Source organism: Triticum urartu, chromosome 2 (assembly GCF_003073215.2).
Source record: "Triticum urartu cultivar G1812 chromosome 2, Tu2.1, whole genome shotgun sequence".
Lineage (NCBI taxonomy): Eukaryota > Viridiplantae > Streptophyta > Magnoliopsida > Poales > Poaceae > Triticum > Triticum urartu.
Window position 1 is genome coordinate 98,397,048 of NC_053023.1, and position 17,920 is coordinate 98,414,967.

Here is a 17,920-nt window from a genome sequence, read left to right on the forward strand (position 1 = left end):
TGAACACCAGAACTAAAAAATACATTCAGATCCGTAGGACACCAAACGACGACTACAAGCACTGGAGCGAGTCGAAGACGCGCCATCATCACTTGCCTCTCGCTCGTCGGAGCCGGGCAAACGTTGTTGTAGTAGACAGTCGGGAAGTCTCGTGCTAAGGCCTTATAGAACCAGCGCACCAGAACAACAATCGCCGCCGATGAAGAGAAGCGTAGATCAGAAGGATCCAACCTATAAACACACGAACTCAGACAAACGAAAAACGGATTCACGTGGATCCATCGAAGACAAACGCCGGCCGAATCCCACGAGATCAGCCAGAGACAAGCCTCCGCACGCCCTCTGATGATGCTAAAAACACCACCGATACGGAGGCTAGGCGGGAAGGACTTTATTCCATCTACAAAGAGCCATCGCCCCCTCACATCTTTAAGCAGGACACAAAACCTAACAATACCCAAAAAAATATAAAAGGAACCCTTCCAGTAAAGGTTGAGATTCACCGCACCTCCATGGTCCTAAGACCACAAAAGACAAGGTAGATCGACGATGGCGCCGGCAGAAGGCAGAAAAAATAATCCTACCACGCTTATTGCAGGGTAGGAGCAGCCATCACTGTGCGTGGTTACCAGATCGTAAAGTTCGCTATACTCATGCAGCGGTCTTACAAATAACATAGCGGCCCATGTAAATACGCGGCTGTTTCTTCAAATGTGTAAATATTTCTAAATAGAGTACTGATATCATTTTAAATCACACAACTGAGGATTTTATATTTTCACAGTATATCTTTGTAACACACACGTGCTCTATCGAGCTCCTTGCAGACAACGAAACCGGCCTGGTACTGTTTATGAGAACTCGGGGCCCTAGCATCTAGGAAAGTATCAGGTGATACCAATCCTTACATGTTATCATGATACCAACTTCTAAAATTCAAATTTAAACATGTCAACAAAATTCTAAAACAGTCATGGATGTTCACAACACATAAGTGGACAACCCTTAAAAAATTCAAATCAAAATTTGAAACACACATGGAAAAACAAAAAAGATAAATTTATATGTGAATAATGTCATTTTTTGCTTTTGTCTTCTTTTGACACTATATATGATAGTTTTGTCTTTTTCTCATTCTCCATGTGTATGTTGAATTTTGATCTGAAGTTTTTAGAGGTTGTCGACATATGTATTGTGAATATCCATGATTTTTTTCACAACTTTTTGACATGTTTAAATTTAAATTTTGGAAGTTGGTATCATGGTATCATGGTACCATGTAAGGGTTAGTATCACGTGATATTTCGCCCCTAGCACTTTGCAGTTGGCTAGTGATCAAAGCGTCAAGCAAATCGCCGAAGTCTTACCGTGTGTGGTGGCGATGTTTTCTTTATGGAGGGTCATCCCTGGCTTCTTCATCTGAATGATGCATGCAACCATATCATTAAGCAAAATATTTAAAAATGGTCTGAGATTCAATATAACCTCCAAAGAAGAGCAAAAATAACATGATGAAGTGATAAAAAAGTTGCCACAACAGACGGAAATAGGTCAAGATGACTAAACATCTAACCTATTATTGACCGTCATCCAAACCGGTTGTAAGTATCCCGTGTTACCATCTCCTAACGATTGCATTCAATAGCCATATACTCCTTAGCTTCCGCATAACTGAGTAACAACCACTTACGGATCCAAGTAATGGCTCTGTATATAACCTACAAAAAATCTATAAGAGTTTTTCTGTTAAAAATCATGTCATTTCTGCTGTTTCATATAGCCTAAAGTAATGTGCACACTCCTATCCAAATATGTCCTGCAGTACTTGGCTCCACTCATCCAGCCACGTCCCAAATAACGTGTAATACTAGTTGGAGGGCTAATATTAATAGCTATATGAATCATACACCATAAAAGTTTGGCAAGAGGACATTTGAGAAAGAGGTGTTTTATGGTTTCATCTTGATTACAAAAACAACATCGTTTACTACCCTCGCATCTTCATTTGGCCAAGTTATCCTTAGTCAGAGTTACTTTCTTGTGAACAAATCACATTAAGATTTTGATTCTTAAAGGAATTTTAATCTTACAAATATGAATTGATTTCGGAATTGGACTAGAATCAATTAAGTCTAAATACATAGACTTGACGGGGAATATCCCATTCACAGATAACTTCCAATGAATCGAATCTAGCTCATCAGAGAGATGAACGGCCATCAACCTCCGCACAAGATGTAGCCAACTGTCTCATCAGTCACCTACTAGTGACCTCCTGAACTAGATATTTAAAGGGTCTGACTGTAATATTGTAGCAATATAAGCGTCCTTATGTTGCATAATATTATAGAGAGAAGAATATCGTGTGGCTAGTGGCGTCTCCCCTAACTAAGTATCTTCCCAGAATCTAGTGTGTTACCGTCCCCAATTATGAATTTAGACTGTAATATTGTAGTAATATAAACGTCCTTACGTTGCACAATATTATAGAGAGAAGAATATTGTATGGCTAGTGGCGTATCCCCTAACCAAGTATCTTACCTAGAATCTAGTTGTGTTACCGCTCGCGATTATAAATTTATTTCTATGAAAGAAGTTTTCTTTCGTCCTTATTAGCCCCTTCCAGAAAGACGGCTCATTGGATCTTACAAGTATCTTCTCAGAATCTAGTCGTGTGGTTGTGATATTAATTGTGTAATGAAACAAGTTTATTCGTTCTTTCATGTACTTTCTACTTTTCAAAATACTTGTCGTGATTTTAATTTGAGTTAGTACTTATTATATGTTTGCAAGGAATTAAAAGTTGCGTGCAAAGAAGAAGAAGAAAACCTCACGTATGCAGTTTTTTTAGAGAACGTCGGCATTTATTGATTAAGCAAACAAGTTACAAAGAGTCTCCCGGATATAATCCGGAGCAGAATGAAAAATACATAGACTCGAAGAGTTCAGACTAGATCTAGCTAAAACATGAGCTAAAACATTGCGATGCCGACGAATATGCTTGAAAGTCACAGACGAAAAGAGCTCCAGTTGTCATCTTGAGATCAGCAACAATTGATCCCACAAAGGAGTGGTCCCGGGAGGAAGAATTCAGCTTTTGCACCACAGAGAGGCAGTCTGAATGAAAGATCACATCAGAGTAGTTCTCCTCCCGTACCAGTCGCGCCGCCCGTCGAAGAGACCATGCCTCCGCCACTTCAGGATCAGTAACACCAATCAAGGGTTTAGAGGCAGCAGCTATGCATTGACTGGAGTGGTCCTGAACCACCACACCAGCGCAAGAATTACCAAGCTCCCGTGAGACAACATCGTCCGATGAAACCAACAGCGTACCTAGCAGCGGCGGAGACCACATAGAGCTAGAAGCAGGGGTCTCACGCCTAGTTGCAGGAGTAGGCTTGTATAGGTGCTGGAAGATCATATCTATATAAGCGCAAGCCCTTGCTGTCGTGCGTTGGGGGTGAGGAGCTTCAGGTTCGTTCCTTGCAGAGTTCTGGGCCTCCCATATATGCCAGATAGTGACAGTCATTATAGCAGCATCACGCTCAGAGCCGTGGGAGAGAAAGTCAAACAACCACTACTTAGGCGACGCAAAGGATGAGCGAGACGGCTTGATCCCCATGGACTCTTAGATATCATACCAAACTGCTCGAGCATGTGCATAGAACAGCAAATCATGTTCAACACTCTCCTGCCGGCCATAGAAACAGCAGTCCGTCCGCGTCGGAACCTGGCGGCGTTGCATTTTCTCACCCAAAGGCAAGTAGTTATGAGCAAATCTCCAAAGCACAATCTTCATTTTGTTATGAGCCTTGACCCACCATAGCTCCTTCCACAATCTTTCCTCTGACTGCCAATTAGAGTGTTGGCCCCTGCCAATGCAGCTGCGGGCTGTCAGGAAGCCAGACGTCCTAGCCATGTTATAGGCAGATTTAACCGAGTACTCGCCCAGTTTGGATAGTGAAAATCAGTTAATGATATAGGCAAATCAGTTAGGACTCAGTTTCACTAGGTAGTAATGATAGTGAAATCTCTAAATCCGTTAATGATATCCTGGTTCTTGAAGCGGAACGCGCTTTAGAACTGATTCGAAACTTAGCAGCGGTCAAACCTATGAATGATTCTGACATAGATGCGTTGGGAGTCAGGGTGCTCGATAATTTTTGTGCGGATCTTGCCCCATCCCTTCCCGAGACAGAGGAGGATGATGGTTCTATATCCCTAAGGGACACTACCCCTATCGAGTCTCAGGTAGTTAGGTCCACGGAGCCCGGTTGTGAGGACCGGGTGGAGGATCAAAGCAAGCCTAAACGCAAGTGGAAGCGAAAGATTTATCCAGCTTCGGCGGTGCGCAGAAGTGCTAGGAACCATACTACTAAAAAAATCATGATGAAATATGAGAGGAATCTTTTGGAATAGCAGAGGACCGACAGACTTGGCTAAAAGAAGGTTTCTAGTGGATGCTTCTATCGAGCATATGTTGGATTTTATCGCCCTCTCTGAAACTGGAAGAGATAATCTCTCTCCCCAGTTTCTAAGTACTTTATCAGGAGGTGTCGATTGTGATGGCATTGCCTACCTCCGAGAGGAAGATCAGGTGGGATCTTACTTGGGGTTAGATGTGATTCGCTGGAAGTCCGAAGTGTGGTTATGGGAGATTACGCCGTCAAGTTTCGGGTTAGATCGAAGGCCGATGGGTTTAATTGGGCACTGGTGGCGGTATATGGCGCCGCGCAGCCAGAACTCAAACCAGATTTTTTGGCGGATCTTGTTCGAATCTGCGGTTCTGAGCAGCTTCCAATCTTGGTTGGGGGCGACTTTAATATTATTAGAAGGAGAGAGAAAAAGAACAATGATAACTTTGACGGCAGGTGGTTTTTATGTTTAATACCATTATTGAAAGTTTGGATCTGAGAGAGATAGAGCTTTCGGGTAGAAAATTCACTTGGGCTAATACTTGCCAAACCCGGCGTTTGAAAAGCTGGATCGAGTCCTCGCGAGCGTCGAATGGGAGCAGAAATTTCCCATGGTAACAGTCCAAGCGTTATCGCGCGCAATCTCCGACCACACCCCTTTGCTGGTGGACTCTGGTGAGGCAACACATGTGGGGAATAAAAATACCTTTTCTTTCGAATTGGCGTGGTTTGAAAGAGAAGGTTTCTTGGATCTGATAGCCAGGTAATGGGCTAAAGATGCGGGACTGAGGACTTCTGTTGAAAGATGGCAAAATAAGATAAGACACTTAAGAAGTTTCTTACGTGGGTGGGCTAAGCATTTTAGTGGGATTTATAAGGTTGAAAAGGAGAGGCTCCTTACACTTATTCAGTCCCTAGATTTAAAAGCCGAGTCCACATTTTTAGAGACCACGGAGCTACATGCTAAAGTAAACGCGGAGATGAGATTGAAAGAACTCCTGTGAGAGGAGGAATTGAAGTGGGCATTGCGAGCTAAGGTTCACAAAGTTGTCCAAGGGGACGCTAACACTCAATTCTTTCATATGATCACCAATGGCAAGCACAGAAAGAAAAGAATCTTTCAGCTTGAGCAAGACGAGGGGACGATTTTAGGACAGGAAAACCTAAAATTATACATAACCAATTACTACAAGCAGTTGTTTGGGCCTCCGGAGAATAATTTCATATCCTTGGATGAGTCGAGGGTCGAGGATGTTCCTCAACTTGCTGCGAGTGAGAATGATATTTTGACTGCCCCATTTTCGGAGAAAGAGGTGTTTGAAGCTATTTCACATATGAAGAATAATAAATCTCTAGGGCCGGATGGATTACCGGCAGAGTTTTATAAAAGATGCTGGCATATTATTAAAGAGGATTTGATACCGATGTTTCATGATTTATTCTCTGGACAGCTTCAGTTGTTTCATCTGAATTTTGGAACGATAACTTTGCTTCCTAAGAAAACAGAGGCCGTGAGAATTGAGCAGTTCAGGCCGATCTGTCTTCTTAACGTAAGTTTCAAAATTTTCACCAAGGTTGGGACTAATAGACTCACGCAGATTGCGCACTCTGTGGTGCAGTCGTCCCAAACTGCTTTCATGCCGGACAGAAACATCCTAGAAGGGGTTGTGGTCCTTCATGAAATGCTCCATGAAATTCACACGAAAAAATTAGACGGGGTTGTTTTCAAAGTGGATTTCAAGAAACCGTACGATAAAGTCAAATGGCCATTTCTTCAACAGGCCTTGCGTATGAAAGGTTTTGATAGGGCCTGGAGACACCAGGTAGAATCTTTTATGCAAAAAAGGAGTGTTGAATTAAAGTGAATGACGACATAGGTCACTACTTTCAGACACATAAAGGCCTGAGACAAGGAGATCCGATGTCACCTATTCTATTCAACATAGTAGTCGACATGTTGACGATTCTAATAGGAAGGGCTAAGGATGATGGTCAGGTAGGTGGCCTGGTTCCTCATCTAGTTGATGGAGGTGTGTCTATCCTACAATACACCGATGATACTATCATCTTTATGGAGCATGACTTGGCAAGAGCGAGAAACAGGAAGCTGGCGTTAAGCTTATTCGAACAATTGACCGGGTTAAAGATTAACTTTCATAAAAGTGAATTGTTCTGTTTGTGAAGAGCTAATGAGGAACAAGATGCTTACAAACAATTGTTCGGGTGCGAATTGGGGTTTTTACCTTTCACATATTTGGGTATACCAATTCATCATCGTAAGCTGAGAAATAGAAAATGGAAGTGCATTGAGGATCGATTTGAGAAGAAACTGAGTTACTGGAAGGGCAAGTCGATGTCATACGGAGGCCGATTAATTCTTATTAATTTGGTTCTCACGAGTATGCCCATGTTTCTCTTGTCCTTTTTTGAGGTACCAGTTGGAGTTCGGAAAAGGATGGACTTCTATCGATCCCGCTTCTTCTGGCAGAGTGATGAACTTAAGAGAAAATATAGACTCGCTAAATGGGATATTATTTGTCGACCGAAAGACTAAGGGGGTCTAGGTATTGAAAATCTTGAGGTGAAGAAGATATGTCTTCTCAGCAAGTGGCTGTATAAGTTATCTGTAGAGACGGAGGCGACATGGGCGCAGATTCTGTGTAATAAGTACCTTCATTCTAAAACTTTGTCCCAGGTGAGAGTGAGGCCGAAGTACTCGTCTTTTTGGAAAGGACTGATGAGAGTTAAATTAGTTTTTTTCAATAGGACAAAGTTTATAGTCGGAAATGGTAGCACTACGAGATTCTGAGAGGATACATGGCTAGGGAAAACACCCCTCGCGCTTCAATATCCTTCACTTTATAGCATTGTTCAACGAAGAGACGCTTACATTGCGACAGTACTTCAGTCCATTTCTCTCAATATTCACTTCAGGAGGACGCTAACCGGAAACCGTTGGGAAGCCTGGCTCCATCTTGCGAGGATACTGATGGATGTTTAGCTTTCTCAACGGCCCGATCAGTTGTGCTGGAAGCTGACTAGGAATGGAGAGTTTACGGTTAAATCCATGTATCTGGATGTTATCAATTCTAACTCTATTCCTAGTTCGAAACATGTTTGAAAAGTCAAAGTACCTTTGAAAATTAAAGTGTTTATGTGGTTTGTACATAAACAAGTCATTTTAACTAAGGACAACTTGGTAAAACACAACTGGATAGGATTTACAAGATATAGTTTTTGTGATCGGGATGAATCCATCAAACACCTCTTTCTTGACTGCCCTTTGGCAAAAAAATTATGGCAGACGGTTTACATAGCCTTTAACATTACTCATCCGAATACTATCAGCACGTTATTTGAGACGCGATTTGACGGAATAGATTCCGAAACAGCAAGACACATTCGTGTAGGAGTATGTGCTTTGTTATGGGCAGTATGAAACTGCAGAAATGATTTGGTTTTTAACAGAACAACAAATATTCATTTTTTGCAGGTTATCTTTCGAGTCACTACGTTGATTCGTATGTGGTCGCTACTCACTCCGACGGAGGCCAGAGAGCGTATGGTTACTGGATCTATCCGATGGGAGAGGGTAGCACGGGCTTTTTTTAACCTGTTTGGATGACGGTTATGTAATAGGATAGGCAATTAGTTTTCCTATCTTTTTTATGCCAGCCGGTTGTGACTTTTACTTTTATTTTTTCTGCTCTTTGTGATCAATTTTTGCTCTTTTATTTGAGACATCAAGACTTGTGCTGAACATATTTGTTTATTAATTAATTTGGCCGTATGCGTCATTCTGATGCAGAGGCCGCGGAGCTCCCTTTTTTGGAAAAAAAAAAAACTCACCGAGTTTGGTAAATGGACAGCGAGCAAAATCAGAACCACCAAAACTACAGATTGGAACTTGGAGGATTTTGTTGGCCACATCATCCGAGAAAAAGGCCCTCACCGAATCTTCATTTCAAGTCCCACTCTCCTCATCAATCAAACAGTGGACCTTGGCCGAAGCAGGTATTGCGTAAAGGGGCCGAAGTAGTGCTGGAGGGATCGATCAAACTCTCCTCATCAATCAAACACTCTCCTCACGTACGCAGTTACGCCACGAGAGGCGCGTTAAAGGAATATCTCTATGCAGGCATCAGCATCTTGTTCTACAAGGACCATGTTTGTTTGACAAGGAAATAGATTCTTGGCGAGGAAGAGAAGTCAATCGTGATAAATCAGGTGCTCAATCTAGTCTAGCCATGTCTATGTTGACAGCCTCTGTTGTGTGCTCAAAAGCACCGTGGATTGCTACGTAGTACTATATTTCAACCCACGTGTCGTTATCTAGAAGCCATCTTCTCAAAATGAAAGACGTTTTGTCTAGAAGCCAGCCAGCCCCGTGCGGATATGCCGTCGATGTCGACCAGCAGCTCCATGCGTACGACGGCTTCCCAACAGCCGGAGTCCATCCAGCATGGTCCGGGGCTCTACTTGCACGCGTCACGGCTGATCTCACAGGCGCGTGGGTCACATGCATGCGCGTGGCCAGCAACCCCAAGTTTTACGTGCCATGGTCAAAGCGCAGCCGCGAACGGCATATAAATACCCACCTCCCCCGACCAGAGTCTCACAACGGAAACAAACACATTTCCCGGTCTCAAACTCACAGAAGCAGAAGCGTACGTACAGTACAGGTCGCTGTTCCTGAACCCTGAGTGACCACCGGTCCACCATGGGTCTTGTCTGGATGGTGGCGGCCGCCGTGGCGGCGGTGCTGGCCTCGTGGGCGTTCGACGCGCTGGTGTACCTCGTGTGGAGGCCGCGGGCCATCACCCGGCAGCTCCGCGCGCAGGGCGTCGGCGGTCCGGGCTACAGGTTCTTCGCCGGGAACCTCGCCGAGATCAAGCAGCTCCGCGCCGACAGCGCCGGCGCCGCGCTGGACATCGGCGACCACGACTTCGTCCCCAGGGTCCAGCCGCACTTCCGCAAATGGATCCCCATCCACGGTAAAAAGCCGAGCCTGTAGATTCCTCTCCTCTAGCAGACCTAGTTCGTGATCTCACGCCATTTCCCGCTTGCAGGGCGCATGTTCTTGTACTGGTTCGGAGCCAAGCCGACACTGTGCATCGCCGACGTGAACGTGGTGAAGCAGGTGCTCTCCGACCGCGGCGGGCTGTACCCCAAGAGCATCGGGAACCCGCACATCGCCCGCCTGCTCGGCAAGGGGCTCGTGCTCACCGACGGCGACGACTGGAAGCGCCACCGCAAGGTCGTCCACCCGGCCTTCAACATGGACAAGCTCAAGGTACGCCAGCTCCAGCGCACACGCGTTGACGTCTGTGTCTTGTTTAAGCATGCCCAATACGTATGACTTGCGCTAACTGTTAGTATTTGTGTGACAGATGATGACGGTGACCATGTCCGACTGTGCCGGGTCAATGATGTCCGAGTGGAAGGCAAAGATGGACAAGGGCGGCAGCGTGGAGATTGACCTGAGCAGCCAGTTTGAGGAGCTAACCGCGGATGTCATCTCCCACACGGCATTCGGAAGCAGCTACGAACAAGGGAAAAAGGTCTTCCTCGCGCAGAGGGAGCTCCAGTTTCTTGCCTTCTCCACCGTTTTCAACGTGCAAATCCCAGCATTCAGGTAATGCATCTTCTTCTTCTTCTTGTACCATTATTGGTCCGAATCAACTCACAACATACATTTTCACCAAGCAGAAATTAATCTATGTGTGTTTGTGGAATTAATCAGGTACCTTCCAACTGAAAAGAACCTCAAAATATGGAAGCTTGACAAGGAGGTGAGGACCATGCTGATGAACATCATAAAAGGCCGCCTTGCCACCAAAGACACCATGGGCTATGGCAACGACCTCCTCGGGCTTATGTTGGAGGCGTGTGCGCCGGAGGACGGGCAAAATCCGCTTTTGAGTATGGATGAGATCATAGATGAGTGCAAGACATTCTTTTTTGCCGGGCATGACACCAGCTCGCATCTGCTCACATGGACCATGTTCTTGCTGAGCACGCACCCCGAGTGGCAGGAGAAGCTCAGGGAGGAGGTGCTAAGAGAGTGTGGCAACGGTATTCCCACCGGTGACATGCTCAACAAACTGCAGCTGGTCAACATGTTCCTACTAGAAACTCTCAGGTTGTACGCACCTGTATCGGCCATTCAGAGGAAGGCGGGTTCGGATCTCGAGGTTGGTGGCATCAAAGTGCCCGAAGGCACGTTCCTAACGATCCCCATCGCGACGATACATCGCGACAAGGAGGTCTGGGGAGAAGATGCCAACGAATTCAAGCCTATGAGGTTCGAGAATGGAGTGACAAGGGCCGGAAAGCACCCCAATGCATTATTGTCTTTCTCCAGTGGGCCGAGGTCATGCATAGGGCAGAACTTTGCAATGATCGAGGCCAAGGCCGTGATCGCCGTGATTCTTCAGAGGTTCTCATTCTCCCTATCACCAAAGTATGTCCATGCCCCCATGGATGTGATCACGCTGCGGCCTAAGTTTGGGCTTCCCATGATCCTCAAGAGCCTAGAGATGTAAAAAAATGTGTATGGTGTTAAGTATAACACAAGGTTTTTGTATTATTTGACTGGAGTTTAGTTATGTTGCGCACTAGATAAGCTTGTAAAATTATCGATGTATAATGTTTCCTATTTGTAAATATAAATAATAAAATGTTTTATTAATAAGTTCTTGATTTTTCTTACCATCAGCCACCTTTATTTCCCCAAAGCATAGTCACTATCTATAGATAAACAAAAATTGCAAATTCCTTTTTATCAATCCTGACATGCAGGATGGAAAAGATCCATACAATTCAGTCTTACTTCTCCACTTTGGAAAATCTTCCTCAAATTGCACACAAGGAATAAATGCTATTGCTATTTTTCTAACCAAACAAATCATTTATCACTCATTTTATTTAGAGTGTAGATTTTTCTACGTTGATTGCAATTACCAGGACTTCATAATTTTTAGGACCGTTAAGGATCGCGATCCCTAAATGATGCTCGTTACGACAAGAGGAGAAAGCTTAAGTGTGGTTTGGACATTTCATCAAACACCTCATGTGTATAGGTGGTGAGAACAGAGCAGCACACACCTCCCACACGCCGGCCGGCCGGCCAAAAAACAGAGGAGTGAGCGGGCAGGGGCGAGCATATATATAGGCATCTCTTTAGTCCCGGTTGGTGTCTAGAACCGGGACTGAAGACGTCTTCAGTTCTGGTTCTAGACACCAACCAGGACTACAGGGGTTGCGCCAGGAGCGAGGCCCTTCAGTCCCAATCCGTGTCTGGAATCGGGACTAAAGGGGCCTGATGAACCGGGACTGGTGCCCGCCGAGGCCCGGCCGGCGTTCTGGCTGATGTCCCGGTTTGTAACACGACCAGGACTATTGCTCCGAACTGGTAAAAACCAAAGCCCTGTTTCCTACTAGTGCGAGCATGTCATATAACCTAAAGAGTGACAATAATCCTGACAAAATCATCATATGGCAGACTATTAATGATTGCAAAAATCCATCATTTTGCATCCGGTTCTTTACTCCTTTCCACAGCTTCAACCAGGTTCGGATCTTCAAAAAGAAAAAAAAACACTTCTTTGCAGAAGCAAAGGCAGAACTAGAACATTCTAAACAAAAGGGTACAAGCCAGAAGGAAACAACAACCATGGTTAGACCAAAATTTAGTAGAAGTGAAAAAACAAATTTGATCTTATGTACTACTCCCTCTGTTTACAAAAATAAGATGTTCTAACTATTTTTTTTAAATCGGATGTATATAGACATGTTTTAATGTGTTTATTCACTATTTTAGTCTGTATATAGTCCTTATTGAAATACACAAAACATCCTATAGTTGTGAACGGAGGGAGTTCCTTTTATATGTAACTAGATGATACCCCGCACGTTGTTGCGGGAATATTTTGTAACATATCTCAATGTGATTCATTGTATGAAACATATATAAAAGGATAAAATTAAACTACATATACTTTATTATGTTTGATCACTATATAGTTGTAAAATGTTTATTAAATATAAATAGAATAATAGAATAGAAATTCGCATGTTGAGATAGATCTTTTTTCATGCAGATTTCATGATGAAGTGGCATGCTTGCATGTTGCGAGACATATGATAGTGAATGTGGGGCTTTTCTCGTGCATGTTGTGCGATGATCTGGCATGCTTGCATGTTGAGAGAAATAGTTAGTGAGGGCTAGCTATTTAGATATAGAAGATAAGTATTCCTGAGCATTTTGCTTAACAAATAATTCTTTTTTCAAGTGTTCATGGGACATGCAGCTTACTAGTGTTATGCATAAAAAAAGAGGGAAGTGGAATTTTCGGCTCTCAATCGTTATTAGAAGTTTATAAATGGTTGCTCAACTCTAAAAAGTTCCTTGGACTGTTTTGAGTGGGTTTGGTGATGATGTCACCTGATTTTTAGTTTTTTTTTGGGGGGGGGGGGTTCGGCTCTCATTCGTTGTTTGTTTATAAATTGTTGCTCAACTCTAAAAAGTCCCTTTGACTGTTTTGAGTGGTTTTGTTGATAATGTGACCTTGACAACATTTACAGTTGGAAGATATATTTCACAAAACAATATTGTATTACTCAATAAAAATGTCAAAATTAATGTACGGGCAATACAAACCTTAGGGCATCTTCAATATTGTCCATCAAATTGGACTCATTATCGATCCACGGACACGGATACGAGAGTTGTCCATCCAATGATATGCCTCAAATGTCCTTTTGCCAAATAGTGTTGCTATTTGTCTATATTTTATCATGTGATGTTCTCTTGTTTCCACAAAATAGCAACTATCACAAGTTGGGCCGGATTTCTAAAACTTGTTTTAATCACTTCTTCTGCCAAATAGCAGCGGCCTTCCGCCCTGTTGTATGGACGGAGAGGAGAGTGGGGTTGTGGTGTGAGGCACGTGATGACTTTTGATAGACCAGACGACCCCTAATAATGCGTGAGACTGAGTTTTTTTTAACAGAACACCGAGTATCTTTTTCGCCCAAGACAGGAGAAGAAGACTCCTAGCTAGTTCTCACAAGAGAAGTACCGTCAGATCGGGAGGAATTTCGGAGCAAGTTCTCACAAGAGAAGAACCGTCATTTGTCCTGTTGGGCTTGTTGGAACTCTGGCGGTTTTGAAACGAGTTTGTTCATCCATGGATGCACAGCTCGTGCCCCATCGATCGTCTATATGTACGTCACCATGAAGCCATGGGTCTCAATCCGAGAATCATAATCTAATCAGTCATGGGATCGCATTACGTCTACATATACGAAAACGCGCAGAGGACAAGCAAGCAACCAAGGAAGGATACCACCGTCCAGTTTGACATGCAGTCAAGCATTTGCGCCTAGAATGGTCCATTTAAACACGGCAATGCTACACTTACGTAAAGGAGCTACTTAAGTTTACGTATCAGCCAACATGGAAGAATAGGATTGGTGTTTAGGGGAGTGAGGGGCCCACCCCCCTGAAAATAGGGGGGGGGGAATGTTTAGATTAAGTTTGGAAATTTTCATAACCTTACGTTAGTCTTTCGTAGGTGTAGCATTTTCGATTTAAACATGTATACCCAATTTCCTCTTCCTCGGATGCTTCAGCTTAAACGTAGGCACATATTAGTGCCGTTGGTAGTCTAGTTTGCCATGTAGAGGTTGGCTTAAATTTTCCATTTACTCAAATATCTTTGACATGTAATACATATGTGCAAAGGGAGGGAGCTGGCATGAACACTGAAGATATGGCAATATTACAATTTACTAAGAACCAAATCGTTTGGACATGAAAAGTGGAGGTGGTTATTGCAAACGTCCACTTGACTTCAACTACTAGCAGGAGGGTTTTCATAAAATGCACATTAAGTAGCTTGGGATCCCTCCACTTGACTTTGTACCTTCTACAATGGATCTAATGCACCAGATTCGTTTTTCCATTTTTGCACCACAAGCTGCTTTTACAATAGAAAAGCAGCCTGTGGTGCAAAAATAGAAAAACTGGATCTGTTCCATTGGATCGGAGATTGATGGCCCAGATTTGGGTGCGGTGTTGTGTGTGCAAAATAGTCCCTACCTGATACCTAATTTGGTCCCGATGCCCCAACTCATCGAAATCCAAATCCCGTGGGCAGAGGCAGCGCACGAACCAAATCTTGTCCGAGGGCGGCGGCGGTGGCGGCCGCCCAAATCCATATTCCAAGTTGGGCGAGCGCTCCTAGTAGAGGTGATGCTCCTTCTCCCGATGGCTCCTTGTCGTTGTGTGGCTAGCGGCCCAGTTCGAGGCGGACCAAATCGGAGCTCATCAACAACAGCCTCCGCCCCACGGTGTGCTTGTCGCAGACTCCCTTCTAAAGCTCCTACACCGGTGGGTTTGTCGCCTCTCTCTCCCTCCCCCTCCCTCCCTCCATCCCCATTAACAACCCGCGTCCTCCTCCCCCTAGTCGGCAGCAAGCCGGTGGTGGTCTCCTCGGCTCCTTCCCATCCGGGCCGTGCAACGAGGTGATTCTTTTTCCTGGTAAATAGATGCTGATTTTTATTTGCTAGTAAATTTGTGCTACATCCCAATTTTACTATCAAGTTGATCTATGTTGCATCTCTCGTTCTATTTTTTGTTCATGTCAAATCTTCTTAGTGAACGATGCATAATAACTTCGATTTGATGATGTATTGCTACTGTGCTAGGTGTTTTGGTACTCTAATTTGGAAGTTTTATTTCGGTCATACGTAATTTGGAGAATGAAGTTGGAAGATTCAGTCCGGTCAGATAACTTTGGCATCTTGTAGTATAGAACAATTCACTAAAAAGTTTAATACTTGCAGTTCTGTATACAGAGTCAATAGCTCGAAAAGATGGAAAGAAAGTAAATTGATTCTGCTAGGCAATAACTAAAATGAAATTTGTGCATTTATCAGCATATCAAAATCCTGATTCATTGCTGAATTTGCTCCAGTTTAACAGAGAATAATAAGAAGTTTCCCAGTATATATGACTTATGATTCCCAAAGAAGGTGGCATCGAGGGTCGGCAAATTGTGCATCGAATACTAAGAGTCAACAATTGGAAGTGTCCTAGTATATATGCTGATACACAGACTGTTGCGATAGGTGGTGGCTCTCTGCTCCTTCAAAACCGACCTGTGTGACATGGTGCAAACCTAAAAGGCGTCACCATGGTGGTTAATTTCCCTGGTAAATAGATGTTATTTGATTTAGCTAGTACATTTGTGCTCGATCTCAAATTTTATTAGCTAGTTGATTTATGCCGCATCTCTATAGTTCTATTTTCTTGTACTTGTTCATGTCAAACCTGCTCATGTGGGAATGAAGCATATTGGTAACTTCATTTGATTATGTATTGCTACTGTTTATGGTGGTTTAAAATTCTATTTTGGTTTTCTGTTTCACTGTTAAGTACTCTGGAGAACCAAGCACAGCCATTTGTTTCCCTGTTACCGCATTTCACATTTTTCCTACAGCTTTGAGACATTATTATGAGTTGTGAGCCACCAGAAAAGTAAGGTTATTGCTTGTTGTTTGAAATATAAATGGTATCAGGCTACATGAGTTGTGTCAATTGATTTCTTGTTGTTAGTCTTCCATGTTGGTTTTCACTAAGAAAGATTGATCGTCATAGATTCTATAACTCATGACAAATTGTTGACCACAAGTATTTTGATGCACAAGTTGTGGACCGGATAAGTACTATTCCTTTTCTTGGCAAAACTATAGAAGAACTGTTGTTGTAGTCTGTGCCTGTAGTGATGATGTTATGGTAAGTGTAGAAATGACTATATGAAGCGTATAGATTTGTTCATGCTTCACAATGTCAAGAATAGACACTGTTATGTGTCTATTATTATACTTGGTACATGGTTCACTGTTATATTAGGGAGTGGCTCTGCTAATATTGTTCTTGCCGAACTCATTACCAGTTTTGAGTTCTTAATGGGAGTGCTTGTTCAACGGTGATTATCACAGTCCTTTAGACTTGGCATAGCCTGTCATGTACCAAGGTGGATGCAATTTTTGCTAGCAATCATTGATACGCGTCGGTGCTATACAAACGGTTTTTAACCCCTTTCCGCGATGGCATTTGGAACCATCATCAAGTGAGTGTGGGCGGTAGGGGTTTTTTCCCACACGACCCAGAAATCATCGGGGATAGGCCCTTCTAGGACACAGGCTGAGGCAAAATGAGCTCGTGTGCAATTGGGCGAGGCATCGAAACCCAATCATTTCCGTTCATATGTACATCCCACATAGTGAATCCACAAAAACATTTCCGTTCGTATGTATATCACACATAGTCAATTCAAGGAATATGTTTCTGTTCATATGTACATCCCACAAAGTGAATACACAAAAACATTTCTGTTCGTATGTATATCACACATAGTCAATTCAAGGAATACGTTTCTGGTCTTATATACATCCCGCACAGTGAATCCAGGAAAAACGTTTTTGTTCGTATGTATATCACACATAGTCAATCCAAGGAATACGTTTTCGTTCTTATGTACACCCCACAGAGTCAATTCAGGGAAAACGTTTCCGTTCGTATGTACATCTCACACAGTTTTAAGTGTAGGCTTGTGTGTGAAAGGTGTAACTATCACACACGCTCAGCCTTGGTTAACTGATTGCTTTTATCAACTACATCACACGATTTGATGAAGAAAACTGTGTGGCATTGTGCTATCCATCACAAGCGCTTTTACTGCTAGAACTGTTTGCAAAGTTCCATCACACATTTAACAGGTTTATTAGTTTACAATTAATAATTCCAGTATTACCCAAATTCACATTTTATATTGAACAACTGTTTGCCAATTGCATATCAGACATATAAATATATTTTAACATCACAGTACGATAGCTACATGAAAATGGTGTAGTACAACATATAGCTAGTTTAACTTCATAAGAACAATATTAGAACAATATATTCATTTCCCTAATTGAGATCATCTAGGTTCGTCTTATCCACCTCTGCTTTCAGTTCAGTAAGAACCTGTTTTGCACTGGCCAACTGAGAAAGTGCCTCCTCCTTTGCCAACACCATCTTAGAAAAGTCTGATTTAAAAAATCTGAGCTTATTCTTCACCTTTCTCTTTTTATCCCGCATCTTCAAATATTCTTTAGCGTTAACAACACTTTCTCTGTTCTCTTCCTCATACATGCTCCAGAGCTTCGCTAGGCATATCTTTGAAGACTGTGTTCACTCTTGATCAACCCACTCCAAGTAAGAACACTTCCGTTTATTCTAAAATATTTAAAACTAGATCAGTAACAATTGTAGGGAAAATGGGTTCATAGCAACATAGAAAACCACCAATGCTTATTTTGAAAAACTGAAGAAACATGTTAATTATGACATATCTTCTCAAAAAGATCAATGTGCAAATGAATTAATTGCTAATGAGACAACAACCAAATTCTGGAAAATCAGAAGCTATAATTAACTACAACAACCC

The 17,920-nt window shown here is 42.9% G+C and overlaps 1 protein-coding gene and 1 long non-coding RNA gene across 2 annotated transcripts; both read left to right on the forward strand.

Annotated features, from left to right (window-relative positions):
- Positions 1 to 9,022: 9,022 nt before the first annotated feature.
- LOC125536101 (cytochrome P450 709B1-like) lies at positions 9,023 to 11,126 on the forward strand. The gene is made up of 4 exons (XM_048699239.1): positions 9,023 to 9,409; positions 9,485 to 9,708; positions 9,806 to 10,050; positions 10,159 to 11,126. The coding sequence occupies exons 1-4, from the start codon at positions 9,136 to 9,138 to the stop codon at positions 10,958 to 10,960; spliced, it is 1,545 nt and encodes a 514-aa protein (XP_048555196.1). The 5' UTR covers positions 9,023 to 9,135; the 3' UTR covers positions 10,961 to 11,126.
- Positions 11,127 to 14,510: 3,384 nt separating this feature from the next.
- Positions 14,511 to 15,843, forward strand: LOC125536102. The gene is made up of 2 exons (XR_007294917.1): positions 14,511 to 14,945; positions 15,398 to 15,843. It is a non-coding gene; the product is annotated as an uncharacterized LOC125536102 (long non-coding RNA).
- The last annotated feature ends 2,077 nt before the right edge of the window (positions 15,844 to 17,920 follow it).